We start from the raw sequence: 25,314 nt of genomic DNA on the forward strand, positions 1-25,314 counted from the left end.
TGGTTCTGACGATGAAAATAAAGCTACTACTAGTTATACTGCACCGGAACAAAATGAAGAAGAAGTATTTTTTAAAATTATTTTTACATCTGTATTTTAAAACAATTGGTTTTTTGTCAACGTTTTACAAAACCGTTTATAATATACTGGTTTAAGACGTTCTATATAGCCATTTTTGTCTAGTAAACTATAATTATTTTAGCTTAAAGACTTACAATTGAAATCTTAGTAAAAAATATTTATAATCAAAATAACGTTTGAATATTGTTGTTTTATAATCTATTACTGATATACTGTTAGAATCATAGACCTATAAAGAAATCTATCTTATTAGATATAGACCTATCTTTATAGGTCTATGATTAGAATAGGTATTATTCAGACGATTAAGTAAAAAAAAGCATTATCTTTGGAATGAAGTATAATGATATTAATGAAATATTATTATTATTATTATTATTATATTTCAGATTCTAAAAGATTCGTACAACAACTGTAGAACATGGCTGGGCAAATCTCTAAATAGTACTATTAAAACGCTTGATTTTTTGTCTTATATGGGTGAAATCAAAGGGAAAGATGATATCTTAAGAGACTACTTCCAGAACAATGAAGAGGCCAGTAAAATACAAGGTAAAAATGAACTATTCTTTATTTATCATTTACCAATCGCATAATATAATTTAAGATTTATATATAATATATATATGTATATAATTTATAAATAAATTCAACATTTATATTTTTTATGTTTTAGCTGATATTGATTTAAAGCTGTATGTTGAACTTTTTAAACACATATGCAGTATACGTGACCTAACTGTAAAAGACTGTGTAGCACGTATAAAAAGAAAAGCCTCATCAAGAATAGTGTCAGACTTTATGTTTAGAACGAGAGGTTTAAGTTTTGCTGGTTACAGATAAAGGTTACAAGCAGAAAAAAAATGGACATTTAATCAGAATATTATAATAACATGTTGAGAAAATACCTAATGTAAATTACTTTTTGTAAAATCTTTGTTTGTAATGTCCTAATAAGAATATAATAAAATGTATTAAAAATATAAAATTATTGAAAATGATTTATTTAACTAAGTATAACGCCTAATAAGGATAATGAGTACAGTACTATAGTTACTTGTGTCCTATGATGAAGTACATGATTGATAACTTACTATAAGTTAGATCTGGACTTACAAAGAAACTTTCAAACCCGTATTATGTCTAGAACATAATAGAATTATGTGAAAGTAAAAATTAATCTTATTTTTACTTCATAATTATTCTAACCATTTTGATTGATGTAGTTCTTTTCCCCCATTCTATCGACTTTTCACCTCTTTTCAAATCCAAAAGTTTATGAACTTTTTTTTATCCATACATACAGGGTAAGATTCAAAAAGTTCTGCGGAGGGGGGGGGGGTGCTCCAAAAGTTTGTTCGTCTTTGGCGTTTTCATCAATACATAATACGTTTAATATATATATATATATATATGTTTGCAGTTGTACCTTATTTGAACAGTTATAAAAACCTTATTTATTAGAATTATTTTAAAAAACAAACAATAAAATATACGTATATTTATGCATTATTTTTTAAGCTGATATTATATCAAGTTCGAACTAAAGTAACACCTACACGTGCCAGCGATTAAAGCAAACAAAGAGTAATAAATAATTTAAACTATATTTTTGACGGAATAATGCGAAAACTCGAAATGAAAACGAAAATTGTACAATATAATATAGTTGAAAGTATTCATAATTATTAAAACAATTTTTTTAAAATATTTGTAAAATCGGACTTAAGAAATTCCTAAAAACGTCTGTAACAGTTTTTAAATTAAATTATGTTGCACACATTACACAGTTACTATTGTAAAACATCACTGCACGTGATCACAAATACTTAAGTTGTACAGCGAACGACGAGAATGTACTTAAACACTATTAAAAAATCGTAGGTATATGTTTTCCAATTCAAATCAACAACATTTAGGTCTATCGAAGGTGAACTACAGGGAATTGTTTTGTTTTCGCTGATATTATAATAGTATATGGGCAAATAAATGGATATATGGAATTAATGTTTAAGGGTTTAATAAAATTATAAAAATATAAGTAAATTCTATAATATTATAAGTTGAAAATGTTCTAAAGGCAGTAATTTAAAAGAATGTAACAGAAACGTGTACATATTATTTATTTGGCATCGGATTGACATTTAAAAAAATTGGTACGACTAATATCATTTATAATTATTAGAAGATATTATATTTATATATTTGTCGAATAATATTTTAAATAGTGTTAAATTCTATCAATTTTTAAATTATGTTTAAAAAGTGTAATATACAGGTTAATAGTGTTTGCCAAAAACAATCAATGCTATGATATTTCTTTTTTTTTCTCAATACAATCTGTATAAAGTGTACAATAAGCATTTGTGGTAGAAGATATTATATACGTAAAAAACTTCAATAACTTGTGGAGAAACCGCCCAGTGGCGGATTTCAAATAAGAGGGTTTGGATGATTTAAGAGACTGTTGTGAAAGTGTTTAAATCTAGAGATAGCAGTTTGCTTTACAGTAATAAGGTGAATGCCGTTGCTATGATATTTATCCCGATTATTATAATCTTACGATTATTTATCCCGAATTAAGAACTTCTATATGAAAAATACTATTACAAAACTGTCTGTGCTCCTTTAAGTAAATAGCTAAAACCTAAATTTTGTAAAATATTATATTTGCTTGATCTTGTTTTAAATATATATAATGTTGTTGCAACACATATTTTCTAGTTAATTTTCTATAATATTTTTAATAACGCAATTATTACACATTTTTGCGTCAGAGACATCGATATGGTCGTTTGATTTATATACAGCCCATATATTTGCTTAGGCCTTAGATACTTATTTAAATACTTTTTCAAACATGTAATTTAAATATTAATGACGCATTTAAGAAATTTAATAGCTTATTTGTTATAATTATGTAGACGTGGAAAATTGTATTTTATTTTTAATTTTTATATAAAAAGGCTTTCATAAACGTTAAAATTCAATAGTTTTGTCTTATATGTAGTACATATGGTTTATATAGTTCATAGAACAGTACAATGTTCTTTAAGTTCTCTATTTTATTACTCTTTATTATCTTAGCTGGAAATACAGTACTGGGTGATTCTGAAGATGAAAATGAACCGAACCAAACTGAAGATATGGTAATTTTTGATAATATTATTTTTAGGACATACTTTTAAACCTATTAGTTTTTTTGACAATGTTTTGCTGATTTCTTTGTAATATATAGGTTAGAGTTTACCTATATAGTTATTATTGTTCTGAAAACTAATACTACTTATGCTCAAGGATATACAATTAATGTCTTTATAATCAAAATAAGTTTTTAATAAATTATATTGTTTGTTAAGGAACTCTGCTACTGTGATTTAGTAAGGCGCATTGTATAGGCAAATATTTACTAGACATATTATTCTATGCAAAAATTTGTAAGCTTGTAACAAGTTGTAACAAAAAAGTGGGGTCTATTAGCCTAAGCTTTGCTGTAGTCGTTGACTTTGAACTAAAGAATATTTGTGTTGTACAGCAAACAATCAAATAATGTTTAAATAAATAATTATTTTTTATTTTGGGTACAATAAAACATAATAGGTTGTAATATTTACTGTACTAGCCGTTTGCTATTGGTATATTGATATTAATAAAATATATTTCAGATTCTAAAAGATTTGTATGATGATTGTAGAAGATGGATAGGCGGCTCTCTAGATACTGAAGTTCCAAGTGCTGGGTTTTGGATGTACATGGGAAAAAACAATAGCGATCTAAAAATAATGCTAGATTACTACAAAAACAATCCAAATATACCTCATGGTAAACATTATTATCAATGCTTCATTTATCATTTAATATTATTCTCTTTGTCTGCGAAGCGAAACAGATTAAGGGAGTATTCACATAAAATTATTTAAAATAGATGGTCATAAATATACTGACATAGTCTGATAATCATGTTTATGTTAAAATTTACTAAATCAGCTAAAAAATAATTTTGCAGCCCTTGAAACAAAAAAAAAATGTAATCCAGATTTTTTTCCCTGTAAAATACCTTTGTATGTATTATTTATATTTCAATTAAATATTTTTGTTTCTTTGTTTTAGATCATTTGGAATTAAAAGATTTTAGTGAACTTTTTAAATACATATGCAGCCAACGTGGCGTTACTGTAAAATTCTGGGCAACAGACAGGAAAACTAAAGCGGCATTAAGGACACTAGACCAGACTGCTTGTCTACGTCCGGAACAAACAGAAGATAATATTTTAAAAGGTTGTGATGATGAAGCTACTACAAGTTATAATCCAACGGGAAAAACTGAAGAAGAAGTAATTAAAAAAAAAAAATTATTTAGACTGTTACATTAAAACTATTGGCTTTTTTTGAAAATGTTTTGCTGGTCCACTTATATGATACAGATAAATGATTTCCTATATGGCCCTTTTTATCTAGGAAACTATTATTATTTTAGCTTAAAAACTTACAATTCAACTCTTTAGCATAAATATTAAGTATTAGTCAAATATATTTAAAATCGAATTGTTATAAATATTGTGGTTCTATAAGTCATTGTATGTATATTATCAGTACAGCTTTAAGTCCGTTGATCAATTAAAAAAAAACTAAATTAAAACATTTTCAAAAATAAATCTTAAATAAAATTTGAACCTTTATTTAATTGGCTATTAATTAGTACAAGATACTTCCAAGTTGCACTAAAATATTTTTTCATCTTAAAAAATAATTATACATTTCATATTATTCATATGGATATTAAATACATTATTCTTCAGAATTTTTATTGTTAAGTACAATTTTTATTAAATGATGATTAATTTAAACAAATTTCTGCTATAACTGTTAATAACGGTTGAATTAGTCATGAACTTAAAATAAATTATAGGTTAATAATTAGTTTAGAAATTATTAAAAAACTAATCACTAACAATACTTTAATTATTTTTGATTGATTAATCTTTAATTGGTAAGAAGTTTTAAGATTATAAGTATTGTTATTGGTATACTGATATAAGTAAACAAAATTTCAGATTCTAAAAGATTCGTTTGATGATTGTAGAATATGGCTGAATGAACCTCTAGATGCTAATATTGGCTTGAGTGGGTTTTGTTGTTACATGGGATTAAACGAAAGTGATACAGTATTAGATGATTTCTTCAAAAACAATCCACATGCCTTTGACAGAATGTCAAAGAACTACGATAAAAATCCTGGTTTAATTCAAGGTAAACATTATCTATTTTTGATTTATCATTTAAGATTATTCTTTATCTCTTCCATGCGATACCGTGTAGCAGTTTGTTTAAAGGGAGTATTCTCAATCGTAATTAAAATGTATATCTTTTGTTAATTTTCCTTAACACAAACAAAAAAAGTCAACATAATAAAAACCCTAATAATCGTCCAAAAACTTTATAAGATCAACAAATGTAATATAATAAATGTACTATTATAACTAAAATGGCTTTTACTCGTAGACAAAATGATTTAAATTAAAAATAATACCATGAAGCTTATACAAATTAGCCGGTAAATTAATTGAGATTTTGATTAAAACCACTTTTTTCTTAAATATTGCCTATACAAAACTCCTTTATGTTAAAAATGGTCGGTATCCAGGGGCATGGGATTTCTATAACTCGTGTATAGTATTCACGACAGTGAACGCTACGCTTTTCGTTTTATTTAGCTCCGGGTTATTGCCGTGTCACTGGATTTTCTTATTTTGAAATTATATAATTTGGTTTTTTTGTTTTAGGTCCTATAGATTTTACACTGTATTGTGGACTTTTTAGACACATATGCAAGAAAAATAATGTTTCTGTAGGAAAAATGGCAAAAGATAGAAAATGTAAAGCGTCAACAAGGTCACTAATTAAGTTTATGTCGTTACCTAAGGGAAAACGTGATTAGCTTGTCAAAAATAAAGGTCACAAGAAAGCAAAACAGATAATTTTTCACAGTCTTATAACAACATGTTAATTAATGTTAATAAAATGCTTCAAAAACAATACCTACTTTAAAACAAAATCTATGGTACCAAATTAACTATTTGTTTGAATAAACACTGATTACTTACAATTTGTGCATTGTTAATTTTATCTATAAAAATTTAAAATTACTATAATTTAATTGGTGATTTAAAAAGGGGCAAATTTGAGCAACTATATAATATAACGTTAAAATTTGAAGAAAAATTAAATAATGGTAAACCTAAGAGCCCAATTTTTTTTCTACTCCATTATATGTAAATAAAGTAAACTTTATGTAATGGTTAGGAAAAAATATAAAATGGCTATATACGAATTGGTTATTGAATAAGAAGTAAATTTGAGCAACACAATAACAGTATAGCATTATTCAGTACACAAAAAATGTGAAGAAAAAGAAATCAATGGTAGCCTCTGAGAGGCCTATTTTTTTCTTCTCTATTATATGAAAATAAAGTAGAATATCTGTAATAATAATCGCATGGTATCTTTGTTATATTTATACATTAAGAAATAGTATTATCGCAACAAAAAATATACAAACATGTATAAGTATACCTTCTTGTTACTATAATACTATGTGGATCCATTTTTTATGTAAGTATTTAAAAAAAAACTACTTATTCACCATGTCTCATCATTTTTTCCCATTTATAAAAACCAGTAAACAGACCGATTTCTAGTGGACGATTACAAAGAGATGGTCGTCCGACCAATTTAATATTAGAGTGGATACCATTGTTGGAAGTTATTTTGATGTTTAGCCTATTCTTTATAAAAAAAATGTACTTATAAGATAAATTTGTATTTATTTATTTTAAAACCTAACCGTACCTTAAAAAATCAATAAATCATTTATTTTAAACATCATGTTTTTTGATTTTTCTATTTTCTTTGTCTGATTTAACCAAAGTATTGTAAAATAAATAAATAAAACTATAGCCAATGGCCGAAGTTGCCGAAGCATTATTTCTCAAAAAAAAAAAAAGTATGTTCGCTAATTTGTATTATTTCTTTCATTAATCTTTTTGTGATCCTTCAAAATAATTACCAAAACCCAATTTTTGTGTTGTACAAATTTTTTTTTACTTTGTAATAAATTTCGAATGTTTTAAATTTTAAGAGGCCTGCATAAGGTAAGACAGTTGTTCAGATAAGAAAACGTGACAAATCACACGCAATGAGCAGCACAGTCACGGTTTGTATATTGTAGACGGGATTTTGTGAAAAATTTAATTTATTTTCTTCGTAGAAAATCAATTGATATGGCAGTTGAAAAAAAAATTCAACAACATCTGTGTACCTGTACAAAGTCTATAATTATGTATCTGAATCGAAAATATTCGTATTGTTTTTTAGTTTAACTTTAGTTTGGAGTTCATTAAATAGTAAAATGTTCAAGTCCTGCGTTTTATTAATTTCTATTATTTTAGCTGCTAATTGCGTACTGGAAGATGAAAATGAAATTTTAGATGTGGTTACAGATGTTAAGGATGTGCTACCGCTTACTCCAGACCAAACTGAAGTTATAGCTGATACTAGTTATACTTTCCAGGAACCAACTTTTGTCGATGTGAATGTCATCTTTGAGGAAGATCCTGAAGATGAAGTAATTATTGATACTACATTTAGATTATTCCTTTAAACTACCAGTTTTTTGTCAATATTTTGCTGAGTCATATATAATATACAGCTTAAGTTTTCTTAAAACAATTTTTGTTCAGGAAATTATATTTTATTTAGTCTAATGATATAAAACTGAACCTATGACATACATATTTGTATAATCAAAATCAGTCTTTAGTATTGCTTGATAAACATTTTTATTTTTTAATGTTATTTTAAATATTCTTGTCACGATTTAACCGTTTGCGTTTAATTATAAATTTAATATAATAAATGTTTTATTTTAGATTGAAAAATGTATTACAAATAGTACTTTAATTATTTATGATTAAAAAATCTTTGATCAAATAATTATTAAAATGTTTAAATGTTTAAGGATCCAACTTTTGTTGATAAGTACGTCATCGAAGATTCCGACGATAAAGTAATTTTTCATATTATTTTTAGATTAGTCTTTTCAAATATTAGTTGAGTTATTCATAATATTAAGTTTACCTTTATAGCAATTTTTGTTCAGAAAATAATTATAGTATAATAATTAGTATACCTAATGATTTAAAAAAAAAAATTTCAGATTCTAAAAGCTTCGTACGATAATTGTAGAAGATGGCTGGGTGAATGTCTAGATAGTCCAATTTCATATGGTAATTTTTGCTTGTACATGGGAAAAAACAGACGCGATAGGACATGCGTAAATGACGTTTTCGGTCTACCCTATTTCATGGAAGGTAAACATTATTAATACTTAATTTAAATTTAATAATATTCTTTTTGCATTTGATGTGAAACTGTAAAGTGATTTGTTTAAAGGGTGTATCCATATTCGAATTTATAAAAACTAAATAATGTATTTTTTGTTAATTTGTCCTTAACATACAAATAAACAATACTTGGATGTTTTAAAAGCAGTACTTGCGTTTTTTTTTATTTGAAATTGATTAAAGTTTTAAATTTTACTCCTCAAAAAAATAATAAAATATAAAAACCGTACAAAAAATTAATATGATCCCTCTAAATAAGTATATTAGTAGGATCTGATTTTTTTTGTTAAACTGTAAAGTGTTGTGTGCAAATTTAAAATATCAGTTAAAAACAGTTTTTCGGCAACAATAGTACTTCTACTTTCTGACTAATTTTTAATTTAAAGGTTAGGTTAGCCGTTTATTTGGGCCAAAACTTGTGTTAAACTGTAAACGTGTTAAATGGGATTTCGTTGCTTTGTTAAATATTTGTTGTTTTTTTTTATTTCAGGTCCCATAGATTTTAAACGATACAGTGAATTATTTACAGCCATAAGCAAAAACCGTAACGTGCCTGTAAAAGACTGGGCTGCTAATAGGGCAAGTAAAGCGAAAACAAGGACACCAGCAGAGGTTTCAGCAATGATTTGGGGCGATTATGATTAGCTGGTCAAAACCAAACAGTTTTTGAGTCTGAAATGAATAATAACTTGTTAAAAAATGTAATACGTCAAAACGATTTCTATGACACCAAAACCGTTATTTTTCAAATAAACATTAAATTTTTACAATTTTTGTATTGTTAATTGTATGATAAGGTCCATTTTGTTCCATTAAACTGAATGGAAAAATATTAACGTAAACAAAAGTTATGTACCATTGTGTTTCATTATGTCAAGTTGGCACCGGCACATTATGCTAAGAGGCGCGTTATCCTGTCTTATACCCAACGTTATGTATACAAATTTGACGTCATAATATGTTTTTTTCAACCGTTTTATCATTTGACTATTTACAAAAACAAAATATACACATTTTTTAACAAATCCCGTGTACAATACACAGAAAACGACTATGTGCTACAATGCTACATAGTCATTTGTACACGTTGTTTTTGGTTAAATTTTATATCTGTCTTATCGGCTGTTAACATTTAAAACATTTGGTTCAACACATAAATCATAATTTATTTTATTTTACCGCGTGATAAAACCGTATTGAAAATTAGTTTTAACAGAAAAGCAAAACAATAAAATAGATAGACAAATTGTAGATAAACCGAATCAGGTTGAATACCTTTAAAAATACACTCTGGGTCTTTAGTGTCTACTGGCGTGTGGAGCAACAATCCGTTTTATTATTCTACAATTTTATCCTCGAATATGTGGTCACACTGATTTTATTTTCAGTCACGGTTTTTTGTTTATGTTATATAAAAAAAATAATTGAAAGAAGCGAGACTTCTCGATCTGGTGCTGATAGAAACTTTGTTGTTTATAATAACAATGAATTTAAAAGTATTACACCAATATGTATTTTACTTATGTAGGCTCCTTTAACTAACGAGTTAATAGAACGGTTTCTGTTCTGTTCTGAATATTTTAACTGTTTTTTTTAATTAAAAAAATCGCTGTTAAAAATAATAAACCAACTACCACCGTGTGTTTATTATTTATTTCAATACATAGACTATAAACGTCTTGAATTTTTTTTCATAGTTGATAATAATTATTCGATTTCCAAAATATCGAACATATTTATTTTAGCTGGTAACAATACATTGGTATTATGTTTTAATTTTTTCGGTTCATGTTTTTCGGCGCAATGTCACTTTACAAACGAGTAGTTATATTTTTTTATACTTGTATAAGAAAAACCTTATTTTTTTGTAACTTTTTTCGTTCGTTCGGTTGTTTGTGTTTTTATAATATATTTGAACTACATTCTTGCATGGTAGTACAGATGTACATTTACATAAATTGTAGCGAATACCTATTTTGTTGTACATTCGTATTTTACCATCTTTGAAGTGGTTAGATTTATTTTATTTGTTATTTCACCCCTCCCAAGACGTATTGTAACTACATTGCAATTAACGTTAAACGCATAATTATATCAGTACAGCTAGCATCTTTAGTTGTAGCTAACATCCCCTCGTTGTACAAAAGCCATCAATGTATAGGTGTCCTATTTTCTTACACATTACACTATTATACAGTATTTTGCACAATGACTATAGCATTGCAAAAAAAAATATGAAAAACGCCAGTTGGTTACACACGACCTTTTTTGTTTTGACGTTATATGAACAGTCATATTTCACAAAAACAACTTATTTTAAACAACAATTTTTTTTATAGTTTTACCTAAGTTGTAATATTTGTATGATCTAAATTGCTGTGGCGCATACTTATCTGCAAAATAGACAAATGATACAACAAGATAATATAATATTATGGGGGTTTTTTTAAACCGAATGTAATCTGTCTAAATTTGAATATTTTTTTTTCACCGAACCTTCAGTTAGTACTTAACTCACGTTCTTCGTCTACATGATTATCAAGTGTGTTATCAAAAGAACAACAATGTATATTTGCCACATCTTAATGTTTATCACGTTTAAAATAACTTTTTGTTTAGCCTTTATTAAACAACGTCATAGGTACAATGTCATCATACGTTTTAAAGTTAGAATCAACTATAAATATAATAAAATACATTACAAAAAATGTATGCACACAATATGCTTGAATGGAAAAGCTATTAGGATATGATGGGAACAGGACAGGGATTAAGAATAATGGAATAGAGAGTAGGACAATGAAAAACAGGATGGGAAAAATCACTTATTTTAGTAGTTGCTTCGTGTAAGGTGCAGTACGATGAGGAATTAAGTGAAATGTTTTTAACTATATTTATAAAACCAGATTGAGTGATTTGAATCCATCGCATTACTATTACACGTGACTTAAAAATATGCAATTCTAAATTTTCCAGCAATAAATACATTTTCGAATTGCTGATGACAATAAAGATTGCCATGTTATATTAATTGGAAAAAGAGAAATCGGTAATGGCCGAATCTTAGACTAGCTAAAAAAGTAATTTATTGTGGTGTAAGATTTACGCCATGAAACCTAGGCAAGGGGTACGCGGCTGATATTAGGGTTGATAAGACGACAGCATACTGGAAATGTTGGAATAAAGGACCATTTGCTTCGTTTGTAAAATGTATCTTTTGTAGAGCTGAAGAATGTTCTAGCGGGGGATGAGAAACCCAATGGGGAAATTTAATTCATTACTTTAATGAACCAATTATCAAAAATTAGAACAATTAAAAAAAACATTTCTACTCATTTGTAAACTGATACATAGGCTGTGCTTAAAGTAACCGAACAAAATTTACCTTGACTTTACTCAAAGGCCTCAACACACGTGTATTTTCTATTGGAAACGACTTTTTGTTAATTCGTACATAGGTAACTTTCACTTTTCTATAGTTTTAATGAAAACATGTTATTATTTGAACAGTACACGTGCACAATATTTTTTCGCTTATGTATTACAACTTGGATTATACTTAGACTGAGAGGCCTCTTCCCCCCCCCCCCCGGAATTTTCCATTTCAATTCGCTCCAAACAAGTTTCATCCATTCCTGATGAGTCTTAAAATGTACACCATATCTGACTTCGTATATTTAATTATTTTAACTGTTTCCCAATACCTTTTACCGGTCGCTTCCTCTATTTGCTTGTGTTTTTTATCAATACCCAACAAAAAACGTATACATTTATTGTAACCTATAAGTTAATGATTAAATAGAAAAACAAATGTATACATTTTAATTGGCTTTAAAAATAGTGCAACGAGTAAACCTTTGTAAGAAAATTTGTATTGAAAACATTAGTTTTCGAATTCGGTATGTAGGTCAATATTAAAAAAAAAAAGCTCTACTTAGCGCTGATGGCCTGAAATTCAAACCAAACACAATTATTTGTAGATAATATAAATCTACCAGTTTTAGTAAAATAAACACCCGTTACATTAGTCACCTTAAGTATAATATTAATCTGTGTGGTGTTGTTGGATCCCAATGTAGTTAACATTATACCAATATTTTCTACCGAGATACATAAATAGGTACCCACAATTTAAGTATAATAATTTTGGGTAGGTTTGTTATGCATTTATTATGCTTAATAAAAATCAATATGTAATCCAAATGTAAAAATGTCAAATTTAAAAAAAATCATTAGGTAAGCAACAAATGTAGTTAGAATGAAGATTAAAAGAATTAATATATGATTCAGTATATAGTTTACAAAAAGATGCCTTGTTATTTAGAAATTAACCTATCCCTACTCCTTATCAGTATAGATTATCTTAAAGATAGTATAACAACTGACGGGATGATTCTTAACACTATAACTCAAATGCTAATGAGAGTCAAGTATAGACTAGACTAGACAATTAACGAAAAGATATGAAAAAGGATGTTTTCTTTTCTTTTCATTTTTATGTGAACTTATGAATGCTATATTGAAGAGTTGTTAACATTTTCTCCTTTTTCAATTAACAATTAATTTATAATAATTTTTAATTTTTTACTTTTAGATAAAATTAACAATACACAAATTGTTAATCAGTTAATTTGAAAAAATTGTGATTTTATTGACATAAAATTTGTTTTGACATAATGTTTTTTAAAATATTATTAACATGTTGTTATTAGACTGTGAAAATTCATCTGTTTTGCCTTCCAGTAAACTTCATTTTCGACAAGCTAATCACGATCCCTCTCACGTAACGACATAACGTCAATTAGTGTCCTTTGTGTCGCTTGATGTTTCCTATATCTGGCCACTGTTTCTACATAAACGTTATTATTGACGTATATGTATTTAAAAAGTTGAATATATATGTTTAAATCTATAGGACCTAAAACGAAAAAATCAAATTATTTAATTAAAAAATAAGAAAATCCAGCTACACGGCAGTATAGTGCAGAGCTAAGTAAAACGGAAAGCCTAGAGGAGTTTACTGTCTGTATACTATACACGGATCATCGAAATCCTATTAAGTGTGTGTAAATTTTAGCCATGTTATGTAATAGGGTTGGGACTAATATTCGGATTTTGCGGATATCCGGATAATTCGGATACGGATATCCGAAATCCAGATAATTTCGGATATCCGGATAATTGATCAACTATCCGGATAGTTTCGGATATCAAATAATATTTCAATTATCCGTAGAACCAAAACTATCCGAATAGTTAAAAAATTATCCGGATAGTTTCGGATATTAATTTAATTTTTAACCAGCCGAATATATTTTTTTGAGTACTCAAATTTATGTATTTTTTGAAACTTTCACGGATTGAAATATCACATGGATGATTTTCAAATATATCCGTGTGAGTGGTTATTAACCGGCAGCGGAACAGTCGTGACAACCCTGAGGATGGACTCTGCAAAGAGTCCGAATAGTCGGTTAACAACCACTAACACGGGTATATCTAAAAATCATTCATGTGATAGTAAAATTTAATTAGGTGTCATTATTTTATTATTCGGTATGTTTAAGAACACTGTATATTATTATGGTATATTTGTCTTATAAAAATGAAATGAATATCCGAAACTATGCGGATTTCGGATATCCGAATATCCGGATAGGCCCAACCCTATTATGTAACAGTTATCATAAAAAAATATTCGAGTGTGGACACGCTACAGTTAATTTGGTTACTGGAGTGTCTGTCGTCTGTTCTTAGAACTTTTAGCTATAAAAACTATGCTAGACTGTTTCTTTTTATGAGATTTTGCTTTTGATAGCCACAATCAAAGAACCTTTAGGTTGAAAATTAGTCAAAAGGTAGGAAGTATATTTATTTATCTATAACAACAGGAATATATTTTTTTCCTAGAAAACTGTGCTTTAGGCTTTAGCAGAATTTGTAATTGTTACATTAACTCGTTAAAACTTAGATAAAAAAAAGAAAATAATGATTAGGTCTTGTCAATATTTTTATAGACACTTATTTAGGTTAATCATATTTAGGTTAATCATATCGATTTTTAGGGTTTTTATTTTTTATATGTTTAATATTATTTTTAGTTAACAAAATAATAGCAACTGATATACTTATTAATTTTTATAAATTTGATTAGTAAAACGATAAGTATTTTAAATACTCCCTTTACAAATTGCTACACAGTTTCATGTCGAAGATATTAAAGAATATTATTATTAATATTAATATTTATTTAAGAATATAATATAATATGATAAATCAAACAAATAACATATAATGTTTACCTTGATCTTTACTGTAATTATCTGCCATTCTCTCACATGCATCTAAATTATTTTCAAAAAAATCATTTAATATTGTATCATTTCTGCTTAAATCCATGTAACAACAAAAGCCACTCAATCCAATATTATCAGCTAGAGGTTCCTTACTGTCTCCATGCAACCATCTTCTACAATCATCGAACGAGTCTTTTAGAATCGAACGAATCTGAAAAGTTTTTTATTTTGTCAATATATCAATAAAAATAACTATAATATTAAAAATTAAGGTTTTGACTAATTCAACCGTTGTTTACAACAAGGATGACTATTAGTGATCTACGTCAATATGCACATTTAAATACTTAAACTGTAGAATTAATGGATTCGGTAAATTTTTTTTTTTAATAAATAACAGAAATGTTAGTTATATTACCCATCATCTAACACTATTTATAATAACAGTCTAAAAATTACTCTTATTTCTTTATGTACGTCCCACTCATCATAACTAGTATAAGCACCATCATCAGTTTGTTCCGGTTTTAAAAATGTAGTCTGTTCTATTGTTCTTGATGCCGCTTTACTTATCCTAGATACTGCCCAAACCTTGACGTCAACGTCACGTTCGATGCATATTTTTTTAAAAAGCGTCCTAAAATTATCGAAATCTAAACCTAAAATAAAGAAACAAAAATTATTTAAATATACTCATAATATGTTTGCAAATTGGTGTTATGGAATCATGGTGTAACGCATTGGTCACCTCAGTTAACAACGAAACAGTACAGTTTAGCTTAGATGTGGAGCTGAAAAGGTATTGTTTGTACAACATTATGTATTTATTTATCTAAAATTGTTTCTGGACCGACAATATTAAAATATTTTATTAAATATATTTTTTATCTTTGGTCTTAGGTCTTGAAAGAAGACTGAAAGTGGGGTCTTATTATGTAAAATGTTTTCATAAATTCTCTAGCTAAACTTTTTTTATATTAAATCAAAAAATACTCAGAAAGGGTAAAATTAAACTTATATATTTGATCGCCGGTTATTTGTCCCAATACAATCTTTTGACTTCCCCCTAGCTATACAAATTTCAATGACAAAAAACAGTAAAATTAAACTCGTGACGTATTATAAGTAGGTAACAACGGTCAACTGGTATCTGGACATTTTTTTTTTTGTTGAAATTGAATCTGAAGTTAGAACTTATATCTACCTCAACCATATTAAACAGGGAGTTATATTGGAATTATAGTCTGAAAAACTAAGTTGTTAGCTGGTTTAGTAAAATTTTACATAAACGTATTAAAATTTCGAAAAAAGTTATCAGGTGTATCTATGTTTTTATGGACACCTATTTTCAGTGATCTTAATAAGTTTTGTACGAAATATAGAATTTTATACATTAATTTTTTTTTTGGTCGAGTAAAAATCTACAAAAAACCATTTTATATTTGAACCATTTGAGCACATAAGTTTTGCCTTAAATAAAAATAATGATCACAAAGTAAAAATAAAAAAGCTTATAGGATCGGGGGACATCATGGGTCTACTGGATGTAAACGATGTGTTGTGAATCTTTGGATAGTAAGAATACTGCATAGTTTAAACCAAGTACAGTCAAATAATAAATTAATAATGAATAATGTTTACCTTGAAATACTTTTTTTTCAGTGAAATATTTTATTATTCTATCAAGGTCGGTGCCGTTTTTTCCCATATAGTACCAAAATCTACTCATTGTTATACGGTTATCTGAAGATTTAGTTGACCATTTTTTACAAGTTTCGTAAGCAATTCTTAGAATCTGAAATGTTTAATATTAATATACTTTATTTTTAGGTCATAACTAATTTCACTGTTGTTCACAATTAGGGTGTTGATTAATATTTTACATTATTATACACATTTAAAGACTTCAATAATTGTATAAATAGTGGATTCGTTCAACATATTTTTTTCATTTTTAGCAGTAATATATTAGTTTAACCATTGTACTTAATATACTTAATATTTCAATGAAATATAATTTTTTATTACATCCATAAGAATTATATGAAATACATAATTAACCTTTTGGGTACCGAATTATGATACAGGCCACACAAATCGTTTTGTTTAATAATTTGGTATATATGGTGACTTTTCCCAAGTTTGATTCATTGTTTACTTTTAGGACTTAAGTTAGAAGGATATACTAACATCTACAATTACAACAGAACTTGGGTTTTTAGGGTATAAGTGTATAACTGATAATATTTATGTTAAATAAATTTAAATGACAAAATGTTATAATTTTAAAAAGAGAACAAACGTATTATTTTATTTTATAAGATAAACCTTATGAAATTATACACAATTTTATATTTTAAGGTAATTATGGTTACAACTTAGAACATTGGCAAGTGATAATAATCTTCTAATTGGTTCATTAGCTAAATCATTAACTACCTGGCACGGGAGGCAACTATTGTTTACCAAAAATGTTATGACAAAAAATAAAGGTAACCGGAGAGGTAATTCAGATATTCTTGGGAAGCAACTAGTATGCACCGAAATAATGAGAGGTATATAGGGGAATTTAGAAAGGAACCTAATAATGAGAAATTTGTTAAAGTATCTTAAAGTTAATCAAACTTAAGAGAAACGGATAATCAATTTTTCCAGATAATTAGCCACTTAAGAATTTTTACCTAATTGAGTATCCATGTTTCTCAAGTTTCAATGCTAAGTTTGACGATGAATATGAAGAACGAAATCCGAAAAACTAAGGGATTTAAGTTGGACCATTTCTACCTAACGAGAGTGTCCATTGTTATGTGGATATCAAAGAAAAGCGCCGTAATCTAATTTTTTTTTGTGAATGCCAATACATGAAACTTTTAAAAATTAAGTGTCTCACCAAATGTTTGGGACCACTCAACAAAGTTATTTAAGTCACTTTATAATTTACGGCAATCGTTTGGATAGATAATTTTCATAAATAGCTTTATGTCATCAAAATCCATGTAATACAAAGTAGTTTGATGTGATTCAAAACTACGAAATAATATTTTAAATATAATTACTTAAAAAAAAAAACACTTTCAAACTATTTAAATAATAATTTAAAAAACGATTCAAATCATTTTATATTTCAATAATTATTTCTAAAATTATTTGAATATAATATGATTTAAAATAATTTCAAAAGTAGTATAAAAAATTACTCCATCTTCACTTTGGTCCTGGGCAGTATTAGATGTTAAGATAATAGATAGTAATAAAATAGATATTTTCAAGAGCATTGTAAGATATTATAAGCTCTAAACTGTAGTTAATCTGTAAGTTCGACCCGAATAATTTTGAATGACTGTTTTACATATAGAACTGAAGAAGAAAAATATACGTATATCAAATATTACTAGTATTTTTTTGTGGATGTGATATTATTATTTAAATAACACGATTGCACAAGTAATGAAACATTTACCTACCCAAGTTTATTCGCTGTATGTCAATCATACACACATAACGATGTCCACAACGCACAGAATAGTAGTTCGAAAATGTTTTTGGGATAAAAAACACTGGGCTTCAATACGTTTTTATAATGTGTAGACAAATTATCTATATTATACATTAGTATCTGTATGTACATTATCTTAGTATCATAAGTGCTGTACTTGTTTGCCGTTTAAATTGGAAAAATCTCCCTTTGAAAATCTTCGTATATAATCATTTCATGCACCGTATATTTATTTTATTATAAGAAGATAGATTTTAGGTATTTCTTAATATTTTTTACAAATGTGAAAGAATAAAAAAGTATAATATCATAACATATATTAAAACACAATGACTATGAGTGCATAATCATTCTTACGTTTTGTAGAATTTGAGTATCTCTCCAATGGACTATGTGTACCCATACAAATTTAAACCATTGTAGATAATGCATAGTTATTATCCTAGATGCATATTATTTTATTCACGTAACAAAAAAATGTCTACTGAAAAAAAGTTTATAACAAAATTAAGAAAATGAAATGTTAATCAAATTTTGGGTTGGGCAATTTACTTATTGGATAACGGACAGATTTGTTTTACTATTAAAATTCTCGAATATGACAAATGCAATTCAGTGGTACTGCTTTTATAAAACTAGTTTAGTAATTAGTTTAGTGGTTTAAAGATATCGCATTGGATCCCAATGTAGTTAACATTGTTTACATTTCATCAAATTAAAAGAGTTAATACGATTAAGTATATAGTTTACTAAACATGCCTTGTTATTTAAAAGTTAGCTAGATAAATCGACAAAAACAACTCAATAAATAGTTGTATTGTCAAAAGACCGCTATTGTTTTTTTTTCTTTTGACGGTAAGCATTTTTATAGGTACACTCTTATGCTCAAATCCAATAACATGGCATGGCTTTTGGAAAATGCGTTAGCAATAATACAATATCTGTTGTTTTTTTCAAACAGATAAATTTGTGCACGAGTAATCTTAAAATTTTTCGCGCCAAGTATAAAAAAATATATTTTCGTATATGAACAACACACGCGCGAATTCTAATATTTTGTCACTACATTTTTAGATGTTTAAGAGGCCCTCGGGTTTTTTTTTAATTTCTGACAAGGTGCCGACCTCATTGTACTGGCTTTTTGCTTTATGTAAAATACTGTATACTTAATACACGTATAGTATTTTCGATTTTTAACGTTAGCATCTTAAATGTAAAAAGTTTTATCGACGGAGTTCCAAATAGAAAAACCTAAAATGCGAATTCCCATCGCCCTGTTGTAAAGCTGAAGAGCTGAAAATTAGTCAGAAGATAGTTCTAACATACTCCGTATAACATGTGTAAAAAAAAAAAAAATGATGCCTAAACCTTGTCAGTGTAGTTTACTAGTAGTGTAAATAGTATAACAGCTGACGAGATGATCCTTACCTCACTAATTGTATATTATTGAGAGTCAAGTATAGACTAGACAAGATAATTAACGAATAGATATACAAATGATATTTTGTTTTCCTTGGATTTTTATGTAAACTTAATAATGGTGTATTGAAGAGTTGCTCAAATTTTGCTCCTTTTGGAATTACCAATTAATATATATTAATTTTTAGTTTTTTACTTTTATATCAAATTATCAATACACAAACTGTGAATAATCGGTTTATTTGAAAAAAAAGTAATTTTGTTGACATAAAATTCGTTTGCACATATTGTTTTTTTAACATTTTCTTAACATTATTAACATGTTGTTATTAGACTGTGAAAAATTATCTGTTTAGCATTCTTGTAATCTTCATTTTCGACAAGCTAATCATGTTTTTCCTCATTTAATCTCATAACTTCACGTACTGTCCTTTTTTTCGCTTGGCCTATCCTATAATATGCCAATGATTTTACATAAACGTGATTTTTGTCACTTATGTATCGAACAAGTTGAATATATAAGGTTAAATCTATAGGACCTAAAACAAAAAAATAAAATAATTTAATTAAAAAATAAATAAATCCAGCGACACGGCAGTATATGCGTGCTATGCTGTGCTAAGTGCGGAGCTATGTAAAACGAAAAGCCTAGCGTTCACTATTTATATACTATACACGAATCATCGAAATACCATTAAGTGCGTGTAATTTTTAGCCATGTAAATGTTACCGTGAAAAAAATATTTTTATGGACACTTTTTTAGGTTAATCTTATTAAGTTTTAGGATTCTTATATTTTATTTTGCTTACTATTTTTTAGTTAAGGAAAAATAGCAAGAGATATACTTATTATTTGTATAAACTCTATTAATAATACAGTGAGTATTTTTAATACTCCATTTAAACTAAGTGCTATACAGTTTCACAAGAAAGGTATTAAAAGGTAATAAAAGAATATTATTAAATGATAAATTAAATAATATTTACCTTGAGATAATTCATTATTACTATTGTAGTTTTTCATCATTCTAGCACGGGCATCTGAGTTGTTTTCAAAGAACTCATTTACTGTTGTATCATCTTAGTTAAAACCCATGTAATAGCAAAAGCCACTCAATCCAATATTATCAGCTAGAGGTTCATTATTATCTCCATGCAGCCATTTTCTACAATCTTTGAACGAATCTTTTAGGATCGAACGAATCTGAAAAGATTTTTAATAATATTATTATACCAAAAACGATAACTATAATATTAAAACTTAAGGTCATGACTAATATAACTGTTGTTCACAATATGGGTGTTGATTAATGACCTACGTCATTATGCACATTTTAATACTTAATATGCATAGTAGAGGTAGTGGATTCGACAAATTAAATGTTTAAATTAATAAAAGAAATGTTACCCATTTAATATTTTTTTGGAATTTACCCATCATCTAACACAATTTATAATAATAGTCTAAAAATTACTGTTATTTCTTCGTCTACGCTCAACGCATCATTACTAGTAAAAGGTACATTTTCTTCATCTTCAGACTGGCCAAGAGCAGTATTAGCTATTAAGATAATAGATAGTTATAAAATAGTGATTTTCAAGAGCATTGTACGATATTGTAAACTCTAAAGTCTAAAGTCTAAACTGTAGTCAATCTGTAAAACGTAACAAATGATTTTGAATGCCTGTTTTACATAGAACTGAAGAAAAAAAATATACGTATATCAAATATTACTAGTATTTTTTTGTGGATGTGATATTATTATTTAAATAACATGATTGCACAAGTAATGAAACATTTACCTACGCAAGTATATTCGCTGTATATCAATTATACAAGCATAACGTGGTCTTTGACGCACAGAAAAGTAGTTAGAAAATGTGTTTGGAACTACAAAACACTGGGCTTCAATACGTTTTTACAAAACGTAGAAGAATTATCTATTTCATACATTATTATGTACATTATCATTATCAAGGTGGCTACCATATCAAGTTTTGTTTTCAAGAATTTATCTTTCAGTTCTATTTATAACGTTGTGAATACAACATATATGCCCCCATTCCCACCCTCAACCCCGTTCCCACCCCTCCCCTCCACCAACCCCTTTTAAAAAACTATATATTTTTTTTTCATAGCATTTTTATGTGAACTTATTCATGCTATATTGAAGAGTTGCTCAAATTTGTTCCTTTTGGAATTACCAACTAATGTATATTAGTTTTTATTTTTTTACTTTTAGATAAAATTAACGATACACAAATTATGAATAATCGGTTTATTTGATAAAATAGTGATTTTTTTGACATAAAATTCGTTTAGATTTATTGTTTTTTTTTTAAACATTTCTTAACATTATTAACATGTTGTTATTAGATTGTGAAAAATGATTTGTTTTTCCTTCTAGTAACGTTCATTTTTGGCAAGCTAATCGCGTATCTCCTCAGGTAACGACATAACGTCCTTTACTGTCCTTCTTGACGCCTGGCGTATCCTATAATTAGCCATTGCTTCTATATAATCCTCACTTTTGTCGCATATGTATTTAAAAAGTTGAATATATATGTATAAATCTATAGGACCTAAAACAAAATAATAAATTATTTAATTAAAAAATAATTAAATCCAGCGACACGGCAGTATTGCGGAGCTAAGTAAAACGAAAAGCCTAGCGTTCACTGTCTGTACTGGGTGATTGGTTAACTATGGACCAGTCAATAACTCAGAAGATATTAGACATTTTTTAATTATTTTTTTTTTTAATAATTTTATAGTTATTAGTTGGGACAAATTTAATATACTTTTTTAAATTATAACTTCGTCCTTTATATGTTAAAATCGTATAAACTTGAGTTTTTTATATTGTATCGTATATATTTGATTAATTTTTTGAATTAAGATTAATTTGCTGAATATTTTGAATGGTCGATATCCAGTTTTGGATAATTAGTTTCAAAGTTATTAAAGTTTAAATTTAGGACGCATGAAATGGTGGAGAGTAGAGATGTTTTTATCTGCCGCATTACTCAACCACCCTTCTCCTCCGTCATAACTTTTAAAATAAAATAACTTGAAAATTAACTACCCAAAACTGGTTATAGACCAGTCAAACTGTTTAGATAATTTACCTTAATTTAAATAGTTAATATAATACATATGTTTCTATTGAAATTCTTAAGTTTATACGGTTTTAACATATAAGGTATAGGGTTATATTTTTCAAAAATATTTTAAATTTGTCCCAACTAAAAGCTATAAAATTATAAAAAAAAAAAAAAAATAATTAAAATAAGTCTTCTAATAATTAAAATAATATCTTCTAAGTTATTGACTGGTCCATAGTTAACCAATCACTCAGTCACACGAATCATCGAAATCCCATTAAACGCGTGTACATTTTAGCCATGTTATGTAAATATTACCATGATAAAAATATTAGAGTGAGAGCACGCTACAGCTCATTAGGTTACTGGAGTGTCGGTCGTCTGTTGTTAGAATTTTTAGCTGTATAAACTATGCTAGACTGTTTGACATTTTATGGGTTCTTGTTTTTGGTAGCCACATTAAAGAAACTTAGTCAGAAAGTATATAATATTTATTTTGTTTACTATTTTTTTTAGTTCAGCAAAAATTATTAAATGATATACCTATTTATTTTTATTTATAAACTCGATTGAAAATACAATGCGTATTTTTAATACTCCCTTTAAACAAATTGCTACACAGTTTCACGTGGGAAATATTATAAAAGAATATTGTTAAATGATAAATTAAATATATAAAAAATGTTTACCTTGATCTTTACTGTAGTTATCTGCCATTCTCTTACTGGCATCTAAATTGTTTACAAAGAACTCATTTACTATTGTATCGTTTTGCCTTAAACCCATGTAATAACAAAAACCACTCAATCCAATATTATCAGCTAGAGGTTCCTTACTGTCTCCGTGCAACCATCTTCTACAATCATCGAACGAGTCTTTTAGAATCGAACGAATCTGAAAAGTTTTTTATTTTTTCAATATACCAACAATAATAACTATAATATTAATCTTAAGGTCTTTAATAATTTAACCGTTGTTCACAAAAAGTATGTTGATTAGTGATGCACATTTCAATACTTAATGTGCATAGTAGAAGTTGTGGATTCATCTAACACAATTTATAATAATAGTCTAAAAATTACTCTCTCTTTTTCTTCTTCGTCCGACTCATCATTACAACTAGAAGCACCATCATCAGTTTGTTCTGGTTTCAAACGTTCTGTCTCTAGTATTGTCCTTTTTGTCGCTTTATCTATCCTAGATACTGCCCAGACCTTGACGTCAACGTCACGTTCGATGCATATTTTTTTAAAAAGAGTCCTAAAATGATTGTAATCCAGACCTAAAGAAAAGAAACAAAAATTATTAAAATATACTCATAATATTTTTGCAAATTGGAGTTATCGAATCATGGTGTAACGCATTAGTCAGGTAACAACGAAACAGCACAGTTTAGCTTAGATGTGGAGCTAAAAAGGTATTGTTTGTATAACGAAAAATCGGAATCACAGTTCTTTTTTATAGGCCGGAAAACTATTTTTGTACTTTCTAGTAAAAGTTAACATAAAAACGTTAAAGCTTCAAAAGAAGTTACCAGATTATATCTATATTTTTATGGACACCTATTTTGAGTGATATTATTAAGTCGAGTATAAAGCTACAAAACAATTTAAATATGAATTTGAGAACATAAGTTTTGATTTAATTAAAAACACTGTTCATAAAGTAAAAACAAAATAGCTATAGGGTCAGGGGACATCACGGGTCAACATGAATTATTATAACTAAAAGTGAAATATTACTTTGTAATAAACGATGTGCGTGAATCATTAGATACTAAGAATACAGCACAGTTCAAACCAAGTACTTTCAAATAATAAATAAATAATGGAAAATGTTTACCTTCAAATACATTTTTTTCAGTGAAGTATTTTATTATTCTAAAATGGTCGCTGTTGTTTCTTCCCATAAACAACCAAAATCCACGCAATAGTATAGGGTCATCTGGAGATTTAGTTGACCATTTTTTACAAGTTTCGTAAGCTTGTCTTATAATCTGAAATGTTATACATTAATACTAATAAACTTTTTATATAATTTCCCGATTATAAAATTTAAAGATGTATCAAATTTAAACTTTTTATGAATTTTTTAAAGCTAACAATTAACCTCAAGTTAATTTTTAAGTTATAGCTAATTTCACTGTTTTTCACAAATGGGGTGTTGCTTAATGTTTTACATAATTGTGCAATCATTTAAAGACCTAAATAATTGTAAAATTAGTAGATTCGTTGAGCATATTTTTTTAATTTCTATCAGAAATTGATTAATTTAACCATTGTACTTAATATACATTTTTATATGTATTACAATTTTATATTGTATTCATGTCAATAATATGGTACACATAATTAACCCCGAGGGTACTGAATTATGATCCAAGCCATACGAATTTTTTTGTTTAATAATTACAAATTTTGGTATATATGGCTGTAGCAACTATGAATAAGTGTGTAAGTCGAATTTTGGTCAAAATTGACTAAGTACGCTAGGATGTAGTCCGAGGCGTCTAGCA

General features: G+C 27.3%; 2 protein-coding genes across 2 annotated transcripts; one reads left to right on the forward strand and one right to left on the reverse strand.

Annotated features, from left to right (window-relative positions):
• Positions 1–557: 557 nt before the first annotated feature.
• On the forward strand, positions 558–7,741 carry LOC126841247 (uncharacterized). The gene is made up of 8 exons (XM_050577587.1): positions 558–633; positions 758–898; positions 3,169–3,230; positions 3,747–3,903; positions 4,192–4,415; positions 5,136–5,331; positions 5,865–6,011; positions 7,530–7,741. Exons 1-8 carry the CDS (start codon positions 558–560, stop codon positions 7,739–7,741), a joined length of 1,215 nt encoding a protein of 404 aa, XP_050433544.1.
• A 4,676-nt stretch (positions 7,742–12,417) lies between these two features.
• On the reverse strand, positions 12,418–24,994 carry LOC126841277 (uncharacterized). The gene is made up of 5 exons (XM_050577650.1): positions 24,902–24,994; positions 24,642–24,795; positions 23,882–24,081; positions 14,786–14,990; positions 12,418–12,431 (listed from the first exon to the last, which is right to left on the reverse strand). The coding sequence occupies exons 1-5, from the start codon at positions 24,992–24,994 to the stop codon at positions 12,418–12,420; spliced, it is 666 nt and encodes a 221-aa protein (XP_050433607.1).
• Between the last annotated feature and the right edge of the window lie 320 nt (positions 24,995–25,314).

Source organism: Adelges cooleyi, unplaced genomic scaffold (assembly GCF_023614345.1).
Source record: "Adelges cooleyi isolate 19-005CV unplaced genomic scaffold, UGA_ACOO_1.1 ACOO_flye_CR_arks_rails_tigmint_CR_PRNA_108, whole genome shotgun sequence".
Lineage (NCBI taxonomy): Eukaryota > Metazoa > Arthropoda > Insecta > Hemiptera > Adelgidae > Adelges > Adelges cooleyi.

Coding starts and splice junctions, on each gene's coding strand:
- LOC126841277 (XM_050577650.1), bottom strand. CDS start 24,994: ATGATTGCACAATTATGTAAAACATTAAGCAACACCCCATTTGTGAAA. Junction 24,082..24,641: donor TGAAAAAAATGTATTTGAAG/GTAAACATTTTC, acceptor TCTTTTCTTTAG/GTCTGGATTACAATCATTTT. Junction 14,991..23,881: donor ACGAAGAAGAAAAAGAGAGA/GTAATTTTTAGA, acceptor AAAACTTTTCAG/ATTCGTTCGATTCTAAAAGA.
- LOC126841247 (XM_050577587.1), top strand. CDS start 558: ATGGGTGAAATCAAAGGGAAAGATGATATCTTAAGAGACTACTTCCAG. Junction 634..757: donor AGAGGCCAGTAAAATACAAG/GTAAAAATGAAC, acceptor TTTATGTTTTAG/CTGATATTGATTTAAAGCTG. Junction 6,012..7,529: donor GTCGTTACCTAAGGGAAAAC/GTGATTAGCTTG, acceptor CTATTATTTTAG/CTGCTAATTGCGTACTGGAA.